The sequence below is a fragment of the Macrotis lagotis genome, chromosome X, assembly GCF_037893015.1.
Source record: "Macrotis lagotis isolate mMagLag1 chromosome X, bilby.v1.9.chrom.fasta, whole genome shotgun sequence".
In the NCBI taxonomy this organism is placed as follows: domain Eukaryota; kingdom Metazoa; phylum Chordata; class Mammalia; order Peramelemorphia; family Peramelidae; genus Macrotis; species Macrotis lagotis.
Window position 1 is genome coordinate 631298222 of NC_133666.1, and position 18915 is coordinate 631317136.

Consider the following 18915-nt stretch of genomic DNA (forward strand, 5'->3'; position numbering starts at 1 on the left):
CTCTGCTAGCCTCCTGACTCACATCTCTTATATCCTATTGCACATCTTGAACTGAATGTGTTGGAAATATCTCAAGTTCATCATGTCTAAAACACAACTCATTTTCTTTACCCTGAAACTTTCCCTCTTCCTAGTTTCCTTATTATTTTTGAGGGTACCAACATCTTTCCAGTCACCCAGGCTCACAATCTGAGGGTAATCCTCTACTCCTCACTCTCATTCACCTCTCCATAGTGGATCATATAGTCAGTCAATAAGCATTTTTTAAGTCCCTAATGAGAGCTGTTAAGTATTAAGTACTGGGGTTACAAAGAAAGGCAAAAGACAGTGTCTGCCCTTAAGGAACTCACAATCCAATGCACTTACTTTGAGCCAGGCATTGCCAACAAGTAAATAAATATTTACAAATGAGCTATATACAGGAAAAATAGGAAATAATCAACAGAGAAAAGGCTCTAGAATTAGATATTTAAAGTAGCTTCCCTATAGAAGGTGGGATTTTAGTTGGGGATTGAAAGAAGCCAGGAGGCAGAGATGAGAAGTCAGAGCCTGCCAGACTTGGGACTCAGCCAGAGAAAATACTTTGAGATAAGAGATGGAGTGTCTGGTCCATGGAAGAGCCAGGAGACCGGTGTCACCAGATCAAAAAGGATCTGGGAAAGTAGAAGGTGTACTGGGAAGGTGGGAGGGACCTAGGATATGAAGGACATTGAATATATTTGATCCTGGAGGCAATAGGGAACCACTGGAGTTATCAAATAGAGAAGTGGCATGGTTGAACCTGCATGAATAGAAGATGCCTGGAATAGGGAGAGATTTGAGGCCAGCAGACACCCCTCCCCCAGTTATCCCCAGCAGTTATCATCCAGGGGAAGAGGGCCTGCACTGTGGTGGGGGCAAGAGTCAGAGGAGAAAAGGGAGATTATTCAAGAGGTTTGGTAACATTGAGATTGACAGCTTGGATATAAGGGGTGGTGGTGGTGAGAGGAGTCAAGGTCAGGAATTGAGGGTCTGGGAGGATACTAGTGCCCACATTTTCATTGGCTGTTTATCTTCTGGGCCTATTCTCCCTCCTCATCTACCCATTCTGGCTTCACTGGCTCCCTTCAAGCCTCAGTTCAAGTCTCACCTTCTTCAAGCAGTTTTTCCCAGTCCTCCTAATCTGAGGGCATTCTCTTTGAGACAGCCTCCAATTTATCCTGTATACATCTTGTTTGTACATAATTATCTGCATGTTGTTTCCCCATGAGTTCTTTGAGACAGAGACTGATTTTGCCTTCTTTTTTATTCCCCGGGACTAGCACAGTACCTGCCTGTAGGCACTTAATAAGTTTTCTTGACTTGAATTGGCCCTTGATCAGTCTCCCAATCTTATGGGAGCCATACTTCATAACTGGAGAAACTAAGGTCCTGTTACATTGGTCACCTTGAGATTCAGTTGTGAGGCTGAAGTTTTCTTTCTCTCTAGTCAGGGTGGAATAAGATCAGAGACCTTGGAGATGTCTAGTCCACCTCTATCTTTTGACCAGAGGGGATGTTGCGGACCAGAGAGTTGAAGTTATTTGCCTAAGGTTATAAGGGAGTAGGCATAGAAGTAATTAAAACCCATGTCCTCTGACTGCCACCATGATGTTCCTTGGAAATGGGTGGGCTGGGTTCAGAGCCTGCCAGTAGAAGATGCTTAATAAAGGTTGATTGAATTGAATAAGATGAGGAGGGGCCTACTTATTCTCAGGCTGCCTGTTTCCATGTATGCCCCCACCCCCAGATCTCTTGATTGACGATCAATCAGGAGAAAATTTCCTTTAACTGGAAGAAAGGAAAATCAGGACCCATGATCATTGATCACAGAATATGAATATCAGAAGAGAATTTACAGATAATCTAGCCCAACTAACACCCCAAAAGGCATTCTCACTGTAACATACCCAACCAATGGTCCTTTTCTCTCTTTCCAAAGACCTCCAGATTGCAGGGGGAGGAGCAGTCACTACCTCAGAGCCAGCACAGTCCCATTCGGAGAGTTATGCTCCTAAGTAACTTATTTCTTGGCTTTAAACCCAAGAATAACTTGGTCCTGGGAGAGAAGAATTTGGTCCCATGGGGGGCAAAGACTAGTAGAACAGAGGTGGGGACTGTAAGGGACTGTGCAAAACTGTGAGGCTGGGGGCTGACTGGGGACAAATGTCCCTTTCATGGTACTAGTAATGACTCCTAGATCAACTCTGGGCATTCTGGCATCAGGAAGGAGACAGTCACCCCAAAATAGCTCAGATGACCCTCTGAGGATAGAAGTGAGTGGTGACAGAGAAGAAGCCCAGAGTGGATGAGAGGAGCAGGAGGGGAAGGAGGTCAGGGCAAGAATATCCATTTGGCAGGTATGTGTCTCCATATCTCTCTGCATTTCTGGTGGCTGTATGTTTGTATATATCTATGTCCGTCTGTATATTGTCTTATGTTTATGTCTTTTTTGCATCTATGTATATGCATATATGTATTATATACTATGTATATAAGATGGGATTTTACATGTCCTAAGCACTTACTCAGTGTTTGTTGACTGAATATGTCTGTGCCTTTATATATACATCACTCTCTGTGGGTTTTCTCTTTGGCTTTCTCAGGACTAGAGCCTGAGTGGGGACTCAGGGATGGGGTGGTGACAGGGGTTTGCTGGATGAACCAGAGTCCCTCATCTTCCCCCACACCCAGGGAGCCTCTAGGCTTACTGAAATCAGGATATGAGAGGTCACACAGGGAAACTTGCCCCTCACCCATGTTCTGGAGATGCCCTGGCCCAGGGCCAAGGTTTCCTTTCAACTTCCCTTCAACAGCTGATTTGGGCTGGGGTTCAGAATGTGGGGCCTCCTGCTCACCCCTGTATACCTCTAACTCCCTACTTTGGGCTTTTCTAACAGGGTCTGGGATCCTGGGCTCCCCTCATCACCCTCATTCCAGAGATGGGGAGTGTGGAGAGGGTGGGACACCATAGCTCATCTCCCCTCAATGGCTGGGACCTCTGCAGAATCAGCAGAAGGAGGTTCCTGAGAACCCCAGTTTTAAACCACAGCTTGACCACAGCCCCAGCAGATTCAGACCTCAGGCTTGGGGGCCAGTGGGAATGGGACCTTCCCAGCCAAGCTCACAGGGAGGGCTTCCCACAACAGACCACCCTGGTGGGCCTGCCTGAGGGGCGGGTCCCCTACTGTCTCTCCAAGAGGCTGCCTGCTCCCTGGCTCCAGCTTGCATTGTTCACCCAGAATTTTCCCTCTTCCCCCACAGGAAGAATTAAGCAAATCATAGAATGTCAGAACTGAAAGGGATATTTGGACATAGAACAAAGAATATTAGAGTTAGGAGGACCCTTAGAACACAGAATGCTAGAGCCAGGAGGGACTTTGGAACATAGAATGTCAAAATTAGGAGGGATTGTAGGATACAGAACCTAGGATTTCAGAACTGGGAGGGTCCATAGAACATAGGATGGCAAAGCTGGGAGGGTCCTTAGAACAGAGAATGTCAGAAGTGGGAGGGACATTAGAATACAGAATATCAGAGCTGAAACACAGTTGCTCATTCTACTTAGAACAGGGGTTCCTAACTTTATGTATCATAGACTTCTTTGGCAGCCTGGTGCAGTTTATTGTCCTCTTCTTAGAACAGTGTTTTTTTTTTAAATCTGGAACAAAAAGACCCCTAGAAGTCTCAACCCTCATTTTACAGAGGGGGAAACTGAGGTCCAGAGAGGGGAAGTCCACAGGAGCAGAAAATCAATATAAAATATTCATACTTAGGCACTCTGTCTGGAAGGCCAGTCTTTCCACTCGACTCTCTTTGTTGTGCTCATAGCCCCTGAGCCTCATCTCTTGGGAAGCCTTTCTTCAGCTCTTCCCACTATAGTCAGAGAGCAGCTAGTCCAAGTCCTCTGCTATGGGAAAAAGAGGTCCAAGTTTGGTAGGTTCTTAATCTCAGTTCCTCTGCTGGCTTGGTAAGGTGCTCTGCCACTCACTAGCTGTGTGAACTTGTACAAGTCATTTCCTCTTTGGGCTGTGATCCCAAATTGACCAGATGATCTCAAAAGTTCCAATTCTGTGGTTCTTTTCCATTTCCTCATATGTTAAATAGATAAACCACATGCTGCTTTCCTCCTGCTCTGGATTTTAGGAGATGCATTTTGGGATGCATGACGACCTGTGCTAGATACAGTCCTGTCCTGGCCTCAGCTTAAAATCTCCCAGGAGTCAGAGGCTTTCCCATTTGAGTCAGGAGTCAGTCTTGGAGCAGAAGGGTTAACTTGTACTTACCCAGGACCATTCACTCTTAGCTGCTCCCAACCACCAAGACGTGGAGGAGATGCCTCAGCCTGGATCAGAACCTTTCAGAAACTGGGGTGGGGGGGACCTTTCAGAAACAAAACCATCAGCCCTTCCCACCTACCCCCACAACTGGCTATGCAGCCAGATGCAAAAAGTACCCAGAACATCTGGTGACTTCCCAGAATGTTCTCTTAGGACTAAGGCATTGATCACTGCCCACACATCCCCAACCCTGAGAGAAACAATTTTCACTTTCTCACTGTCTGTCTACTATCTTTGGTATCTCTCCATCCCACCCTCTGCTCTGACTCTTTTTTATTTCTTTCTCTACCTTTTTCTGTTTATGTCTCTCCTTTAATTTGAACCAACACTGCTGCTACTGACAAGTCTTTTCTTCTGGGTTTCAGTTTATTCCTGTGTAAAATGAGATGGCTGGTCAAGGTCCTTCACAGCACTGACATTCTATCAGTCATAGAAGTGATTCCCCAGCCCCCCCTCCCCCAGTTTCCTCTGCTTCCTTCCAAAGATAGCTATCTACCAAATGGGAGATGGGAGCCTGGCTTTTCATCTAGTCCACTCATATATACCAGTTCAGGAATCTCCTCTACAGACTCCCTGATGGGGGCTCTTCTAGTTTCGCCTTGAGCACATTCAAGGATAGGAAGCTCATTTCCTTAAGATCATGGGATCATAGATTAAGAGCTTGAAACAAACTCTGAAATCATTTAATTCAACACCTTCTTTTGACATCTATGAAAACTGAGACCAAGAAAGGATGGTCAGACCTCAGTAAGTGGCAGAGCTGGGATTTGATCCCAGATCCTCTGATTCCAATTCCAGTACTTTTTCTTCTAAGTCCATAATGGGGTGGCCTTGAAGGTTAAAAAAATTATTATCCTTATGTTGGTCTGAAATCTACTTCCTTTTGATTTCCTCCCTGCTCCCACAGTTGCTCTTTATGGGACTTCTCTGAACAATTCTACTTCCTCTGTCTCACAAAGGCCCTTTAGGTAACTGAAGACCAGTATCATGATTCCCCTAAGTATTCTGCAGACTAAATACCCCCCTGGTCCTTTAGCTGATGCTGTGACCTCTTTTCCAGCCTGTCCCCTCATCTTGACTCAGTGTCCTCTGGACAGATTTCAATTCAGCAATGTCCATTTGTCAAATGTGGTCCCAGTATGGAGCCTAAGAGGCAGCTAGAAGGCAGAGTGGATAGTGCACCAAGCCTGAAGACAGGAAGACTCATCTTCCAGAGTTCAGATCTAGCCTCAGATACCAGCTGTGTGACCCTAGGCAAGTCACTTAACCCTTTTTGCCTCAGTTTCCTTATCTATAAAGTGAGTTGGAGAAGGAATGGGCAAACTACTCCAGTATGTCTACCAAGAAAACCCCAAATGGGATCACAAAGAGTCAAATACAACTGAAAAATGATTGAACTGAATGGAACCCAGTAATCCAGGTATGACTGGTCAGGGATATGTTCAGTGGCTCTGTGTATCCTCGTTCTGAAGGTAGGGTTTCTGTGAATGCCCCCTAAAATAATCATAGGGTTTAGAAGAAAAGGGGGCTTGGGGATCATCTAAACTGGATCCCCCAAAGGAGAGAAGTGAGACTCCAAAGGGTCACCAGCTAGTGTCATAATTAGGGTCACAGGTTCATAGCCTGAGAGCTCAAAGGTTTATAGAGGACCTCTAGTCCAACCCTCTCAAGAAATTGAGACTCTCAGGCAGGCAGTGACTTGCCTGAGGTCACACATGCAAATCACTGGCAGAGCTGGATTTGAACCCTTGTCTTCTGATCTGTCTCTAGCACTCTACCATACTGACTAAGCTAGCTTTTAAAGAGGCAGAAAATGCCATTGGAAGGAAGGATCATGTTCCCCCCCACACACACTTTGGGAATAGAGCCTTCAAGTTCACATTCCCCAGGCATCACTTCTTCTCAGGCCCACTGAGTCCCTAGCCATGGGGACCCAGGGAATCTTGCTTTCTTGTACTGTACATCCCCTCCCCCCCCAATCTCCCAAGGGGCCCTGTCTCCCTCCAGCTCCAGGCTCTAGGCCGTGGGATCAGGCCATTCTCCTGTGCCATGGGAAGATTGATTGGGTTCTGCCAACAGTCGGGAAATCTGATACCCCCCGGGGGCCTGGGCTGTCAGGAATCAGGGCAACAACAGCACAGAAATAAAACCTAGGTCCTTCTATCTGGGAACACTCATAAACGTCTTGTCCCCCTCCACCCCCAGCTCCTCCACAGCCCAGCAGGGGGATGGGTCTCTTTCACTAGGCGCCACCACCCAGTTTGGCCCTAAGCTGGGCTGGGCACTCTGGGGCCCAAACAACTTCCCTCAGGCCCCGGAGGGAGGGAGAGGGTGAAGGTAGATATTTTTAGCCCAAGAAAGGAGATGGTTGATTTAGAATTTGCTTAGGGGGCTGAGGGGAGGGGAGGAAAGCTGCTAGGATGGAGTAGAGTGCTAATCAAAGGGACACTTTGGTATGACACAGGCCTAGAAATTGGAAAACCATAGCCCTTGGCCTGCTAGGCAACCTTGGGCAAATCCCTCTCCCTCTCTGGGACTCAGTTTCTCCTCTGTAAATGAAGAGGTTGGACTTGTCTCCAGATTTCTTTCCTACTCCCAGAGGCAGCAAGAGGTGGTAAAAAGGGCCCTCCACTGAAACTTGGAATCAAGAGACTCGTGTGTGAATCCAAAGCTTGAGGCCTAGCTAGTTGGCTGGGTACCTCAGCAGCAGACCAAGGCAAGAGTTTGGACCAGGAATGCCCTCAGTGAGCTTAAACATAAGCTTTTGAAAAAATCATCTCTCTTTCCAGTCACCAGATCTTTGGCAAATCCCTTGACCTCTCTGGGCTTCAGCTTCTTCAAAGGAAGTTGGACTGCGTGGTCTCAAAGGTCATTTCCAACTTGAAATCCTATGATTTGGAGTTGTTTGTCACCAAGGCCACCCCAAAGCACTTATATCTCTGGCCTCATGGCAGGAGAGTGTTAAGGGGGAGAAAGGAAGGTGAATGTGGGTGGGGATAGCCCCAAAGGGAGAGTAGATGAGGTGACTCCAAACCATGGGAACCAGCCCCAGCTCCAGCCCCAGGGTAACCTGGGATTCCGGAAAAACAAACAGACCAATCCAAACCACTCAATGTGGGTGTTAGCATCCTTGCCTTCCTTCTCTGGACCCAGGCCTTGTTGGGTCTTCAGTTTTCTGGGAATGGGTGTCGGCCTTGGGTCCCAGAGCCCCGTGGTATGGGGAAGCAGGGTTAGGGTGTGGATAGTTAGAGTAGTGGGTGAAGGGAGGGGAATTTGACATGAAATTATCCCCATACCTTATTACCCTAATGGAAACTTTAGCCTGATCATCCTATTTTCTTATCTCCCATTCGGAAACTCTAACTCAGTCATTCTTACCCTCTTATCTACCCAATGAAAACCACTTCAGCCATCCCACTTCCTTTTTACTTCAGTGGAAACTCTATCCTAATGATTCTGCCTCCTTATCACTCCAGAAAACTAACCCACCCACACCCCAGTTCCTTCTCAACTCAGTGGAAATTTTATTCCTTCCATCCTATTCCCTTAATACATCTCTGAAAACTATTCCAGCTATCCCACTTCCAGATTACGATTAGATGGAGGAAGATTTTTAGAAAATTGAAGGAGGGAAAAGGAAGAAGGTTCACACCAGAACCCTTGGGATACAACTTGGGGTCGACCAGAAGTCAACCTTCCCTCCTCTATCTACCTTGAGGCCATGGCACAGTGGATAGAGCACTGGCCTTGGAATCAGGAGGACTGGAGTTCATAGCCAGTTTCTGACACTTACTAGCTGTGTGACTTTGGGTCACTTAACCCTGATTGCCTCACCTCCAAGGCTATCTTCAGTTCTACTGGTTCATATCTGGCCACTGGACTCAGATGGCTCTGGTGACTTAGCACAGTGCCCCACCCCCCAACTCAATTCCAATTCATCTGCTTGTCATGGCATCACTTCCCTGATGTGGTCTTCTTTGAAAATGAAGGACAAGGGGCGGCTAGGTGGCACAGTGGATAAAGCACTGGCCTTGGAGTTGGGAGTACCTGGGTTTAAATCCAATCTCAGACACTTAATAATTACCTAGCTGTGTGGCGTTGGACAAGCCACTTAACCTCATTTGCCTTGCAAAAACAAAAAAAACCTGAAAAAAAATTTAAAAAAAAGGAAAATGAAGGACAAACATTATCCTCTCCCTGATCTCAACATCCTCCTGAGACTAGAAGAAGACAGACAGAAGTATCCACTGATATTTTATATAGATAAAGATATTGCAAGATTCACATATATAGAATATAATTTCCTGTACAAGGTCAGTTAGTTATTCAATGAAGTATATACAATCAGGTCTGTAGGGCCTCCATCAATTGCAGGAGCCCTTTGGTTCCTGGGATGCCAACCCTATGTGTCCTCTTTCTCAAGGCCCCTTGAGCCCTTCATGCCTCACCCTGATTGGTATCTTGACCCCTAGGTCCAGAGGATGGGGTTCAGGGTGTCTGGTCAGGCTTCCTGAGGAGGTTACCCATGGCCAGGGTCAGGATGCCCATATCTTCAGCATGATGGATTGGCAAGGGAAAGAGGTCAAAGGAGTAGGAAAAGGGTCTCTGTGGGGATCTCTCATCTGTGAGTGTCAGACTGGTGGCACCACCTAGCCCCCAGGTGAGGTAGACAATGCAGACCCTGGAGGCCCTCACACGCACCCACACTCCTTGGCTGACAGTTCGCTGACCGTGTGGTAGCGATTCCGGGAGTCCAGGAATGACACTTCCTCCTCATAGGCCAGAGGCCTACAGCAGGGTCGAGCCCGTATTTTCTCCTTGCGCACACGGCGCTGCTGCCGTAATCGGCGCAGCCCAAGGTCATAGATCCTTGCTGCTGCCTCACATGTGCCGCTGCAGTATCGAAAAAGAATGGTCTCATCCGACACATAGCCCAGGCCGAGTTCACTGACACTGACCTCCAATTCCCGCAGGCCACAAGGCTGATGGCGGACCCGGGCCCGCTTTCGCCGAGCCCCCGCCTGGCCTGAAAAGGGCAGCGCGTGCCCGCCAGAGTGCCCTGATGGGCTCGACCTCTCCACCAAGGCAGATATGAGCTCCCGGATCTCCCCCTCTGTGTAGCTCTCAAACAGGGCTCGATCTACAAGGGAAGAGAGACAGGGAGATGGGGATTAGTACAGACATGGAGGTCTGTCTGGCTTTGGAGTGATCTAGAGCAGATCAAGAATGGGGAAGTGGAGTTGGGAGAGCTGGGGTGGAATCTTACTGGGTGACCCTGGGCAAGTCACTTTGCCTCCCTCTCAATTTCCTGACTCTAAAACCTACCTCTCAAGGCTGTTGTGCAGATTAAATGAAATATTATTTGTAAAGGACTTAGCACAGTACTTAAAGGCATGTGGGAAGTAGTTAATATTTCCTTCCTTCTTTCCCTTACTTCCTTTTTTCTTTCTTCCCTTCCTCTTCTTCCTTCCTTCCTTTTTTCTTTCCTTTCTTTTTTCCCTTCCTTTCTCTTCTTTCTTCCTTCCTTCTTTCTCTTCTTTCTTCCTTCCTGTCTTTCTCCCTCACTTCTCCCTCTCTGGATCTCCCTTTTCTCCTTTGTAAGATAAGGAAGTTGGAACAGGTGTATGGATGTTACAGAGAAACAGGTTTTGATGCAAGACGGGATTTGCAATTGGAAGAAACCTTGGAGATTATCTAGTCTTCTCCCCTTCTTCATTTTACAGTCAAGGAAATGGAGGATCAGAGAGGTCGACTTGCCAGAGGTCACATTACTAGGGTTAGAACTGGAGCTTGAACCCAGGTCTTTTGGATAGATGCAAGGTCATCTTTCTAAGGTGATACACTACCTCTCGTTGGTCACAATCATTGCCTAGCTCAACCCTCTCATTTTACAGATGAAGAAACTGAGGCCTGAGGTAGAGAAGAGACTTGCAGGCTAGCAGGATCAAGATTCAAACCCTGTAACTTGCATTTGAAAATCCAATGCCTTGTTCATTAGAAAACCAGTTGCTCCTCTGTTTCATTGAGTCTGATCCTGGGATAGCATCGCTGAGCCAGGGCCGGGCCCAGCCGGTGGCTGCCAGCCATGGCAAACCCATTGGGGGGGGGGGGAGAAGAGGGAGGGTTGCCACACCCCTTAGGGAGTAGTTTCTGCCAGCTGTCTGTCCCAGACGCTGTTTCTATCCCCATGGAACGTCCTCTGGGCCTGAAGCCCTAGCATCTGTGGGGACCCAGCTGTTACACATCTGGTTCTTATGACTGACCCACCATCAGCTGCATTTCCCCTTCCCTGTGACCTGTTATCAGAGACTGGGCAACAGCACAACTGCCCAATGACTTAGCAAGGGTGGGATTTCCGGGACAGCTGGAAGGGGGCCAATTGGAGGAGTAGCAGTGCCAGCACCGCCCTCCCAAGGGACCAGACCCTCCTGCTTCATATCTGTATACACACTTCATAGTCCTCAGGGTCCCTTAAACCTGGACCTTACAAGTCCTGCCATGGGGCAAGGAGAGAAGGAACCGATTGTCCCCACTTCCAGATAGGGGCACTGAGGCCCAGAAAGGGCCAGTCCCTTTCCTTTCCTGAGCTTTGACGTCCTCCCTCTGTAAGGCCTAAGAACTCTTCCAGCTCCAACCTTCTAGTCTTAAAGCCTGGATTCTGATTCTGGTCCTGCCCCTGACTGGTTGTGTATCCCTGGGCAAGAGGCTCCCCATATCTGGACCTCAGTTTTCTCCTCTGTAAAATGAAAGGGTTTGACTAGATGTCTTAGAGCTCCTTTTCAGTTTTCAGTTTGGAGTTTATAAATGAGACCTAATGGAACAATTTCAGGTACTGTGATTGACGAGAAGAGGGAGCAGGACCCTAGATTCAGAGTAAGAGGAAAACATAAAAGGCCCTCAAAGTCCAAGCTCCTCATTTCCAGAAGGGCAACCAAGTGCTTTACCCAGAGTTTCACTGAGTCTAGCTAATTTACTACAATTAAGTTGCTCCTAGTGGATTGGAACTCAGATCTTCCTGATTCCAAATCCCCAGTTTTTCCACTATGACAGGTTGCCTCTGCAAGGTCCTTGCCATGCAGAGGGCCACCCAAGCTTAGGGCTTCCCCTCTTGCCCTGCCCAAGCCTGCCTTTTCCAGTCAGGGATCCCAGACACTAAGATCTACTAGTGGGGCTCAGGACAGGAGCTGGAACACGGCCCTGTTCATCCTTTGTGGCTCAGAGAGGAAATCCTAGGATTAGACTCTCCTCCTGCCAGAGGCAGTACGGGGCCACACCTGGATTTCAAAGGGAGGAATAGAAAATGTATTGGGGGCCTCAGGCATCTGCTCTGGGCTGGTCTTTTTAGAGATGCAGTGGGAGAATCTTCGGGGCAGCTGAACCAGGTCAGATCCAAGGCTGGGTTTGGAAAAGCACAGAGAAAAGGCCCCCGAAGGCTTTGAGTTAGAGGTTGGCCTCTTGGTTAGGAGGCTCTCAGGATTTGGTTCTAATGCAGGGCAGGGGTTCTTAGCTGGGACTCCTCTGCCACTCAGTCTGGGGCAGCCTAGGCAACCCTGCTTAGAAGGTTTTCAAATGTGTGTTGCATACATGTGTGTATGTGACATGCATGTATAGGCACAACAGCAGTGATCGATAAATATGCACATATGTATAACACATAGTATGTGGGTCTATAACATATATTCTTTATATGCATGTAATGAACACATGGATATGCATGTGTGTGCTGTATCATGTATATATAGACACACATGCTTACACATGTCAAGCAAACAAGTTCACGGTCCCCAGGTTAAGACTGTCTACAGAACAATTTATACAATAACAACAACACAGTAAAGGCAGACAACTTTGAGACATGTGGAGATCAAACATAGCAATGCCAACATAATTCCAGAGAATTCATGATGAAACATGTTGCCCACCCCCTGACAGAGGAGATGGACTCAGGGAGCAGATTGAAACACATTTTTGGACGTGGCTAATGAAGGACTTTGTTTAGCTTGCCTATATATATTTGCTCCAAGAGTTCTTTTCAATGGGGCAGGAAAGGAGAGATGGGAGGGAGAGAAGAGATACTTTTTGATTAAAAAAATAAAATTAAACAGTTTAAATTTTTAAAAAATAAGGAACCCCTGCTCCAGACTGTAAAGTCTCTCTCCATCCTTGTTCCTTTTGGCTTCTAACTTGTCCTTATTTTTCTGTCTTCCCTTTTGGTTTCTCATTAGTTTGTGTTTTCCACAATCTCTTTTTCTCTTTGCCTTATATCTTATATTTCTGTCTTCAGCTGCCTTGCCTTTTGTTTATCATTTAGAACCACTGAGAATCAGAGCTGGAAGGGACCATAGTGACTGTCTAATTCGACTTTCTCAGGAAACTGAGTCCGGGGGGGGGGGGATTCCAATATAATTCAAACATTTATTAAATGCAAGATGCTGGAATAATAATCGGCATTTATATAGTACTTTCAAGTTTGCAAAATGCTTCACCTACAGTCTCTCCCTCAAGCTTCATAATCCTCCCCACCATGAGGCAGGCATTGCAAGTAAGATTATAGCCATTTTTAAAATGAAGAAACTGAGACTTGGAGCTTTCATTGTTTTGCCTAGGGTCACACTGTTAGGGAGGATTAGAAGCCCAGAGCTCTAATCATTATGCCAAACTGTCTGTTAAGAAACTGTGATGTTGGAACCTCTCTAGGCTTAGAATTCTTGGCTTTAGAGCAGAGAGGAATTGTAGTGGCTGGCTAGTTTAATTCTTTCTTTCTCTTGTGGTAAGGTGACTTGCCCAAGGTCACACAGCTAGTAGGTATCTGATACTCAATTGAACTCAACTCCTCCTGACTTCACAGCTGGTGCTCATTGTGTCTTTGAGGCTGACTCAATTCCCCCTTTCAATAGATGCTTAAGTTGAAGCTAAAAGAGGGGAAGGATCTCAACAAAGGTTTTTAACTTATTTCATTAGAAAGGAAGCAGAGGGGCAGGGCAGGAGCCATCTCTCTTTCCCTGTCCCTATTGAAAAAGAAAGGGAAAAACTCTTGCAGCAAATTTGTATAGCCAAGCTATATAAAGTTCTTCATTGGCCATATCCAAATCTGCCCCCCTCAGTCCATCCCCTCTGACAGGAGGCAGGCAACATGTTTATTAGAAATTCTCTGGAATCATGGTTGGTTATTGCTTTGTTTGATCTCCATATGTCTCAAAGGGACAAAACATAGAGACAGACCTCTGGAGAAATGTCCCACTTCTGCTAGGGGATCCTGGCTCTTTCAAAAGCACCGGGGCTTGGCTACCATGGTCTCCTCCCCAGCTCTTGGGGCTATTCTGTTTCCAACATCTCTCAGAATTCCTTAGGGGAAGAGGTACTGATGATTGATTTCCTGGTTTCCCAGGAAGGAGATATCTGGCCATAGTGTACACCATTAGCCTAGCCTAGGATGGAATAGAGTAGGGGTAGAAGGTGTTCCTGAGATGAGGGTCACCCAGTCTCTCCTCTTGCATCCAGGCACATCCCTTAGTGGGGCCCACAGTGAACGGAGCTGGGGCCTCTTAGGGAGGAATTCGAGTTTCAGCCATTCATTTATAAACACACCTGTCACTGTCTAATGTGTGTGCAGATGTGTAGTTGTGGCAGGAAAGGGGGCCTTTGGGGCTTCCCCTCCTGGGGTGGTAGCCCAGGCATGCAGGTGAATACATGGTTGGGGGGGGACCTGGCCCCTGCTTTTGAAAGAGCCAGGATCCCCTCCCGTTAGCCTGGATCCCCTAGCAGAAGAGGGACCTTCCTCCACAGAGGCCTGTCTCTATATTTTGTCCCTTTGAGACACATGGAGATTAAACAAAGCAGGGACTTGGACCAGCTCAGCTGCTGGCTTCAGTTGGTTTCCTGCCAACCTTGGCTCAGATCTGGTGGGGCTCCACCTTGACTCAGTCTGTCCCCCTTTCCTAAAGCTCATTTCTTTCCACTAACCCCTTCCCCATTCATATTTCCTCTGAATTCATGAAGGGCAGGCAGCAATCTGGAGTCCCCACATTCTCCAAGCTCTATGATCCCTGAAGGTTCCCTGTTCCTTGGAGCTCTATGTTGGCTTCCCTTTCCTCCATATTCTGAGACCTCTGCCTTTGAAACTCACTTTGTCTTCCACATTTTGGATTTTTTTAAGCCTAGTGAACTTTGAGTTCTGAGTTCTGAGTTCTGGTGGTGTCTTGCCCATCCACCTTGCAGCGAGCTGACTCTCCTCCTGCCCACACCCTTTGTCTGGGTAAACAGGTGGCTCAGCTCGGTCAGAGGATGCCGCTTACAGCCAAGGCTGGCAGCCAACATGGTGGGGAGTAAGAAGAGGGAAAAGACAAGTAACCCCTGCTATGCTCATGATCTCCAGATGTGCCTGATGAATCCCCAGGCAGTGTGGGGGTAGGGAAGCTGAGGCACAGATGGGACAGCTGCCTGTCCCTGGGGAGAAGCCTGTAATGAAAACAAGCTGGCCAGAGGCCCAGGGTGCCCCAACTGCTGCTGCCATGTCTGAGAGTCACAGCTCTGAGGACATTCCCATGAACACTCCCTAGATCCGTTTGCATTATTCACAGAAGTTGAGTAGTACAGTGAACAGAGCCCCGTGTTCTAATCCTAGTTCTGCCCTTGAGGCATTGGGTGACCTTGGGCAAGTCACTTCTCAACTCTCAGCCTCAGTTTCTCTAGCTAAAAAAAGAAAAGCATTGGACATGATAAAGCCTAAGTTTCCTTAGAACTCTTTCTGTGTTTAAGGGTCTTTCTAGCTCTGGCATTCTGGGATGCCCATACTGAGAATCTTCCAGCGCCTACATGCTCTGGTCTGTATTCTAAGGTCTCTCCTAGCTCTGGCATTCTGTGTCTAAGTTCTAAACTGTCCTGTCCACCCTGAGCCTGGCAGTTCCAGAAGAACATGGTCCATACGTCCCCAACAGCCTGACCTACACAAACCAAAGCACATGGAGGAGGGGAGCAGTCTGCCTCAGTGGGTGGGTGGTGAGGAGCTACCACAGGGCTCTGAGGCCCCAGGGAGAGAAGGCCCCCCAGGGTCCCAGCCATATGTGTGGGGCAGCTCTCCAGAAGCCCTGCCTGGGGCCCCTCCGGCCCTTGGCCCCCTGCCTAAAATGTAAAAGCTATTCCCTGTGTAAGCCACGGTCCCAGCTCCTGCCTGCGGCAGGGAAGGAAGTGCGGCTGCCTCTGTGGCTCCTCCTGTTTGTCGATTGTGAATGCAATAAAGCTTGATTGTTTTATGTGAAAGGGCAGCTCGGGGCACCAGAGGGTGAGGCAGATGGGGCACCCTTGAATACAGGCTGGCTGTCCTGGTGCCCACAGAGCATGGCCCTGGAAGCGTGCAAGGGCTACAGGACAGAGGAAGCTGGTGTGCACGAGGCCCCCCCACATAGGGCACTCCACATGTATGGTTAGTGACATGCATGATGGAATGAACACACATGTACATGGTAGGTGGGCATGCTCAACATATCTGTGCCTGCCGAAGCACCCACACACTCACACCAACTTGTAGAAATGCATATACATGCAACACGTGCTCACTTGTATAAGTGCAAAAACATGCATCTGCATGAATGGGCCCTTGTGTGTCCATCTGTGACACCAGAACCAGCCCCAATACAGAGTGGACACTTTGAATGTGGGACCCCCAGATCCCCGTCCCTCCAGCTTTGCCTTCATGAGATCCTGAGCTCCGAATAGCTCCAGGTCAGTGGCATCCCTGAGAGGCAGGAAGAACCTTGGACAAAAAGGCCAGCAAAGGCTCTAGTTTCAAATCTTGCCCACATGGCCTCCAAAATGTCATTTTGGACCTCAATTTATTCATCTGTAGAATGGGGGGGGGGTGGCCTAGATTACCTGGATTCCAGTGCCTTATTTTTAAAAACTATTTTAATAGCTACATTTCAATATTATCAGCTTCCTTTAGAACCCTCTGCATTTTATCTAATGGAGGGGACTAGGAGCTTCTCCAGACTATCTGCCAGGAGGCCCGGGGCATGGTGATAATGCCCACACAGGAGGATGCCCATGGCCCCTTCCAGCCCTTGATCCCCTAATCTCTAAGGCAGAAAGGGAGGATGGCTTCCTGAATCCCCCATGCTAAGGAGGCAGCTTAGAGATGCTGTGAGAGTGGCAGCTTGGCCTCGGGAGCCCTTTAAGACTCAGGACAAGTCCTCCCTGTCAGTAGGAGGCCTTTCCTGGCCCCCCCAGCTGCCAGGGTCTTACCCTCACCCCATAGGATTCCCTTCCATCTGCCTGCCCTCGGGAGGTTTTATCTTTATACATACACACCACTCACCCACACACCACAAACACATACATGCACACACACACTCTCACACATCACATCCACATATATCCACACACATACCAGAAACACATCCACACACATTCACACACCACAAATATAGCAGACACACATTCACATCCACATCCACATACCACATATACCACACATTCACATCCACACACATTTGCTCTTACACACCACACACCATACACATCTGCACACACACAAACATACATACTCACACCACACACACACACACACACACACACACACGTTTCCCTTTACTCTTCATATTTCTGGTCCTGGCATGATTTCTGGCCCATGGCAGGTGGTTAATAAAAGCTCCTTGATTATTGTTTGTGAGCATGTCTGTGTATCTGGACTTGAGGGTCTGTTGCTTGTGACTGGGAGCACATCTGTGGGCCCAGAGCTCACGTGCACATGTCTCCAGGTTTATCTCAGTCACGTCTGTGTGAGTATTTCTGTCTACATCTATCTCTATATCTCTCTCCATGTGACACTGTAAGTCTGGGCCTTTCCGCCTGAAAGCTGGGGTTCTGTGATCCTCCCTGTTCTCTCTGAGGACGCCTCTGCCTATCTCGGGGAGGAGATCTGGGCGTGCATGTGGATGTGGAGGTCGTGCTTTTATTCCCCATTTGGGCTCAGGGACCGGGCGTGGGGCCATGGACTGTGGGGAATGAGGTTTGGCGCTGGGGAGAAGGGTGGGTGGGGCAGGGGCTCCATGGGGAGGGGGTGAATTTATTGACATTGGGTCAGGTCTTAGGGTGGTGGTTCTGGGAGGCGGGAAGGCCTTGGGGACTGGCTAGATCCCAGGACTGGTGGAGGGGGGTAAATCTTGGATTTCAGCTTGCTTTTTAGTCTTCACTTAGAGCCAGTATGGTTGGGGGGGGAAAGGGTGACTTCTAGAAAGTTTAAACAGTGGATATTTGGATGTGTAAGGTACTGAGGCAGTGGGGGAACGGGGTGGGCAAGGGTTGGACCGGCCTTATGCCTACTTCCAACATGGGGCTGTCTACCTGGCCTAATTTATATACCTATATTTATATGCATGTATGCATGTATGTGTATAGTGGAATTCCCCTCATTTTATAGGGAGCTACAATTTATACTCAAGTCCCTTTTCTCCAAACTTGGAATGTGCAGAAGGACTCTGTGGGCATGTGAGAAGGTGTGGCAGGATAACTGAGAGGAAGGGTCATGATAGGAAAAGACCATGGGATACCACCAAGGGTGTGGGCTGAGTGGGAGGCCCTGGGGCACAGGGGAGTTCCTCGACATATGTGATATCAACGTAAGGACCTGTCTGTGTTAGAAGGAAGATGTGGTCCCTGGAGATGGGGACCCACTCTCTACCTGGGCATCATCCTTGCAAAGTACCTACCTAGGGTTTGGTAGGAAGTAGGAGATTAATAAAGGTCTGTTGACTTCAATTTTGGTGGTTGGGGGAGGTAGAGGGCAGGAAGGGGAAAGATGAGAAGAGAATAAGACATGGGAGATTGTGGGACAAAACAGAAACAGAGGGAGAGGGAGGGAGGGAGGGAGGGAGAGAGAGAGAGAGAGAGAAAGGGGCAGTTAAGTGGCGCAGTGGATAGAGCACTGGCCCTTCGATCAGGAGTACCTGAGTTCAAATTTGACCTCAGACACTTAATAATTACCTAGCCTGTGTGGCCTTGGGTAAGCCACTTAACCCCATTGCCTTGTTAAAAAAGAGAGAGAGAGAGAGAGAGAGAGGAAACAGAGAAAGTGTCAATAATGTGTGTGAGAAAGAGAAAACAAAAGACAGAAGATATAGAAGAGATAAAAAGCAAGAGGGAGAGAAAGAGACAGAAGCCCAGGCCCAGAGAGCTGGGGAGAGCCTTACACTGTGAGATGAGGGGCCAGCGGGGGTCCAAGGCCCTAGGAGGCCTACGCAGCGTGGCTCGAGCACCAGGTCCGAGTCTTCGGTCACTGCCGGCCAGGTCTCTGCACACCCAGACGGAGAGCATGGAGCTGCAGAGCACAGAGACCAGGGCCGCCACCTTCCATAGCTTCATTGTCAGTCGCCACGGGACATTGGCCTCCTGCAAGACATGTGGGGGGCAGCACTTAGCTGGGAAGCCCTCTGCCCAGGGAAGATCCTTAATGCCCAGGAGGCCCTGGGAGGCCTGGAGTCTGGGAGGGAAGCTCTAAGTGCAGCTGAGCTCAGGAGAGAGATCTCTCCAGGGGCCCTAATGATCAGGGAAGTCTTGGGGA

At 48.3% G+C, this 18915-nt stretch overlaps 1 protein-coding gene across 2 annotated transcripts in view; it reads right to left on the reverse strand.

Annotated features, from left to right (window-relative positions):
• Positions 1-8606: 8606 nt before the first annotated feature.
• The window catches only part of NRTN (neurturin), a 36432-nt gene continuing 26123 nt past the window's right edge, over positions 8607-18915 (reverse strand). The window contains exons 2-3 of one of the 2 annotated variants that reach the window (XM_074199915.1): positions 18545-18743; positions 8607-9498 (exon numbers count right to left, since the gene is read on the reverse strand). In XM_074199915.1, the coding sequence (XP_074056016.1) occupies positions 9050-9498; positions 18545-18716 (621 nt within the window). In that variant the 5' untranslated portion in view covers positions 18717-18743 and the 3' untranslated portion in view covers positions 8607-9049. Of the gene's footprint in view, positions 9499-18544; positions 18831-18915 lie in introns of those variants that run through there. The other variant, XM_074199916.1, reaches the window with a different exon arrangement.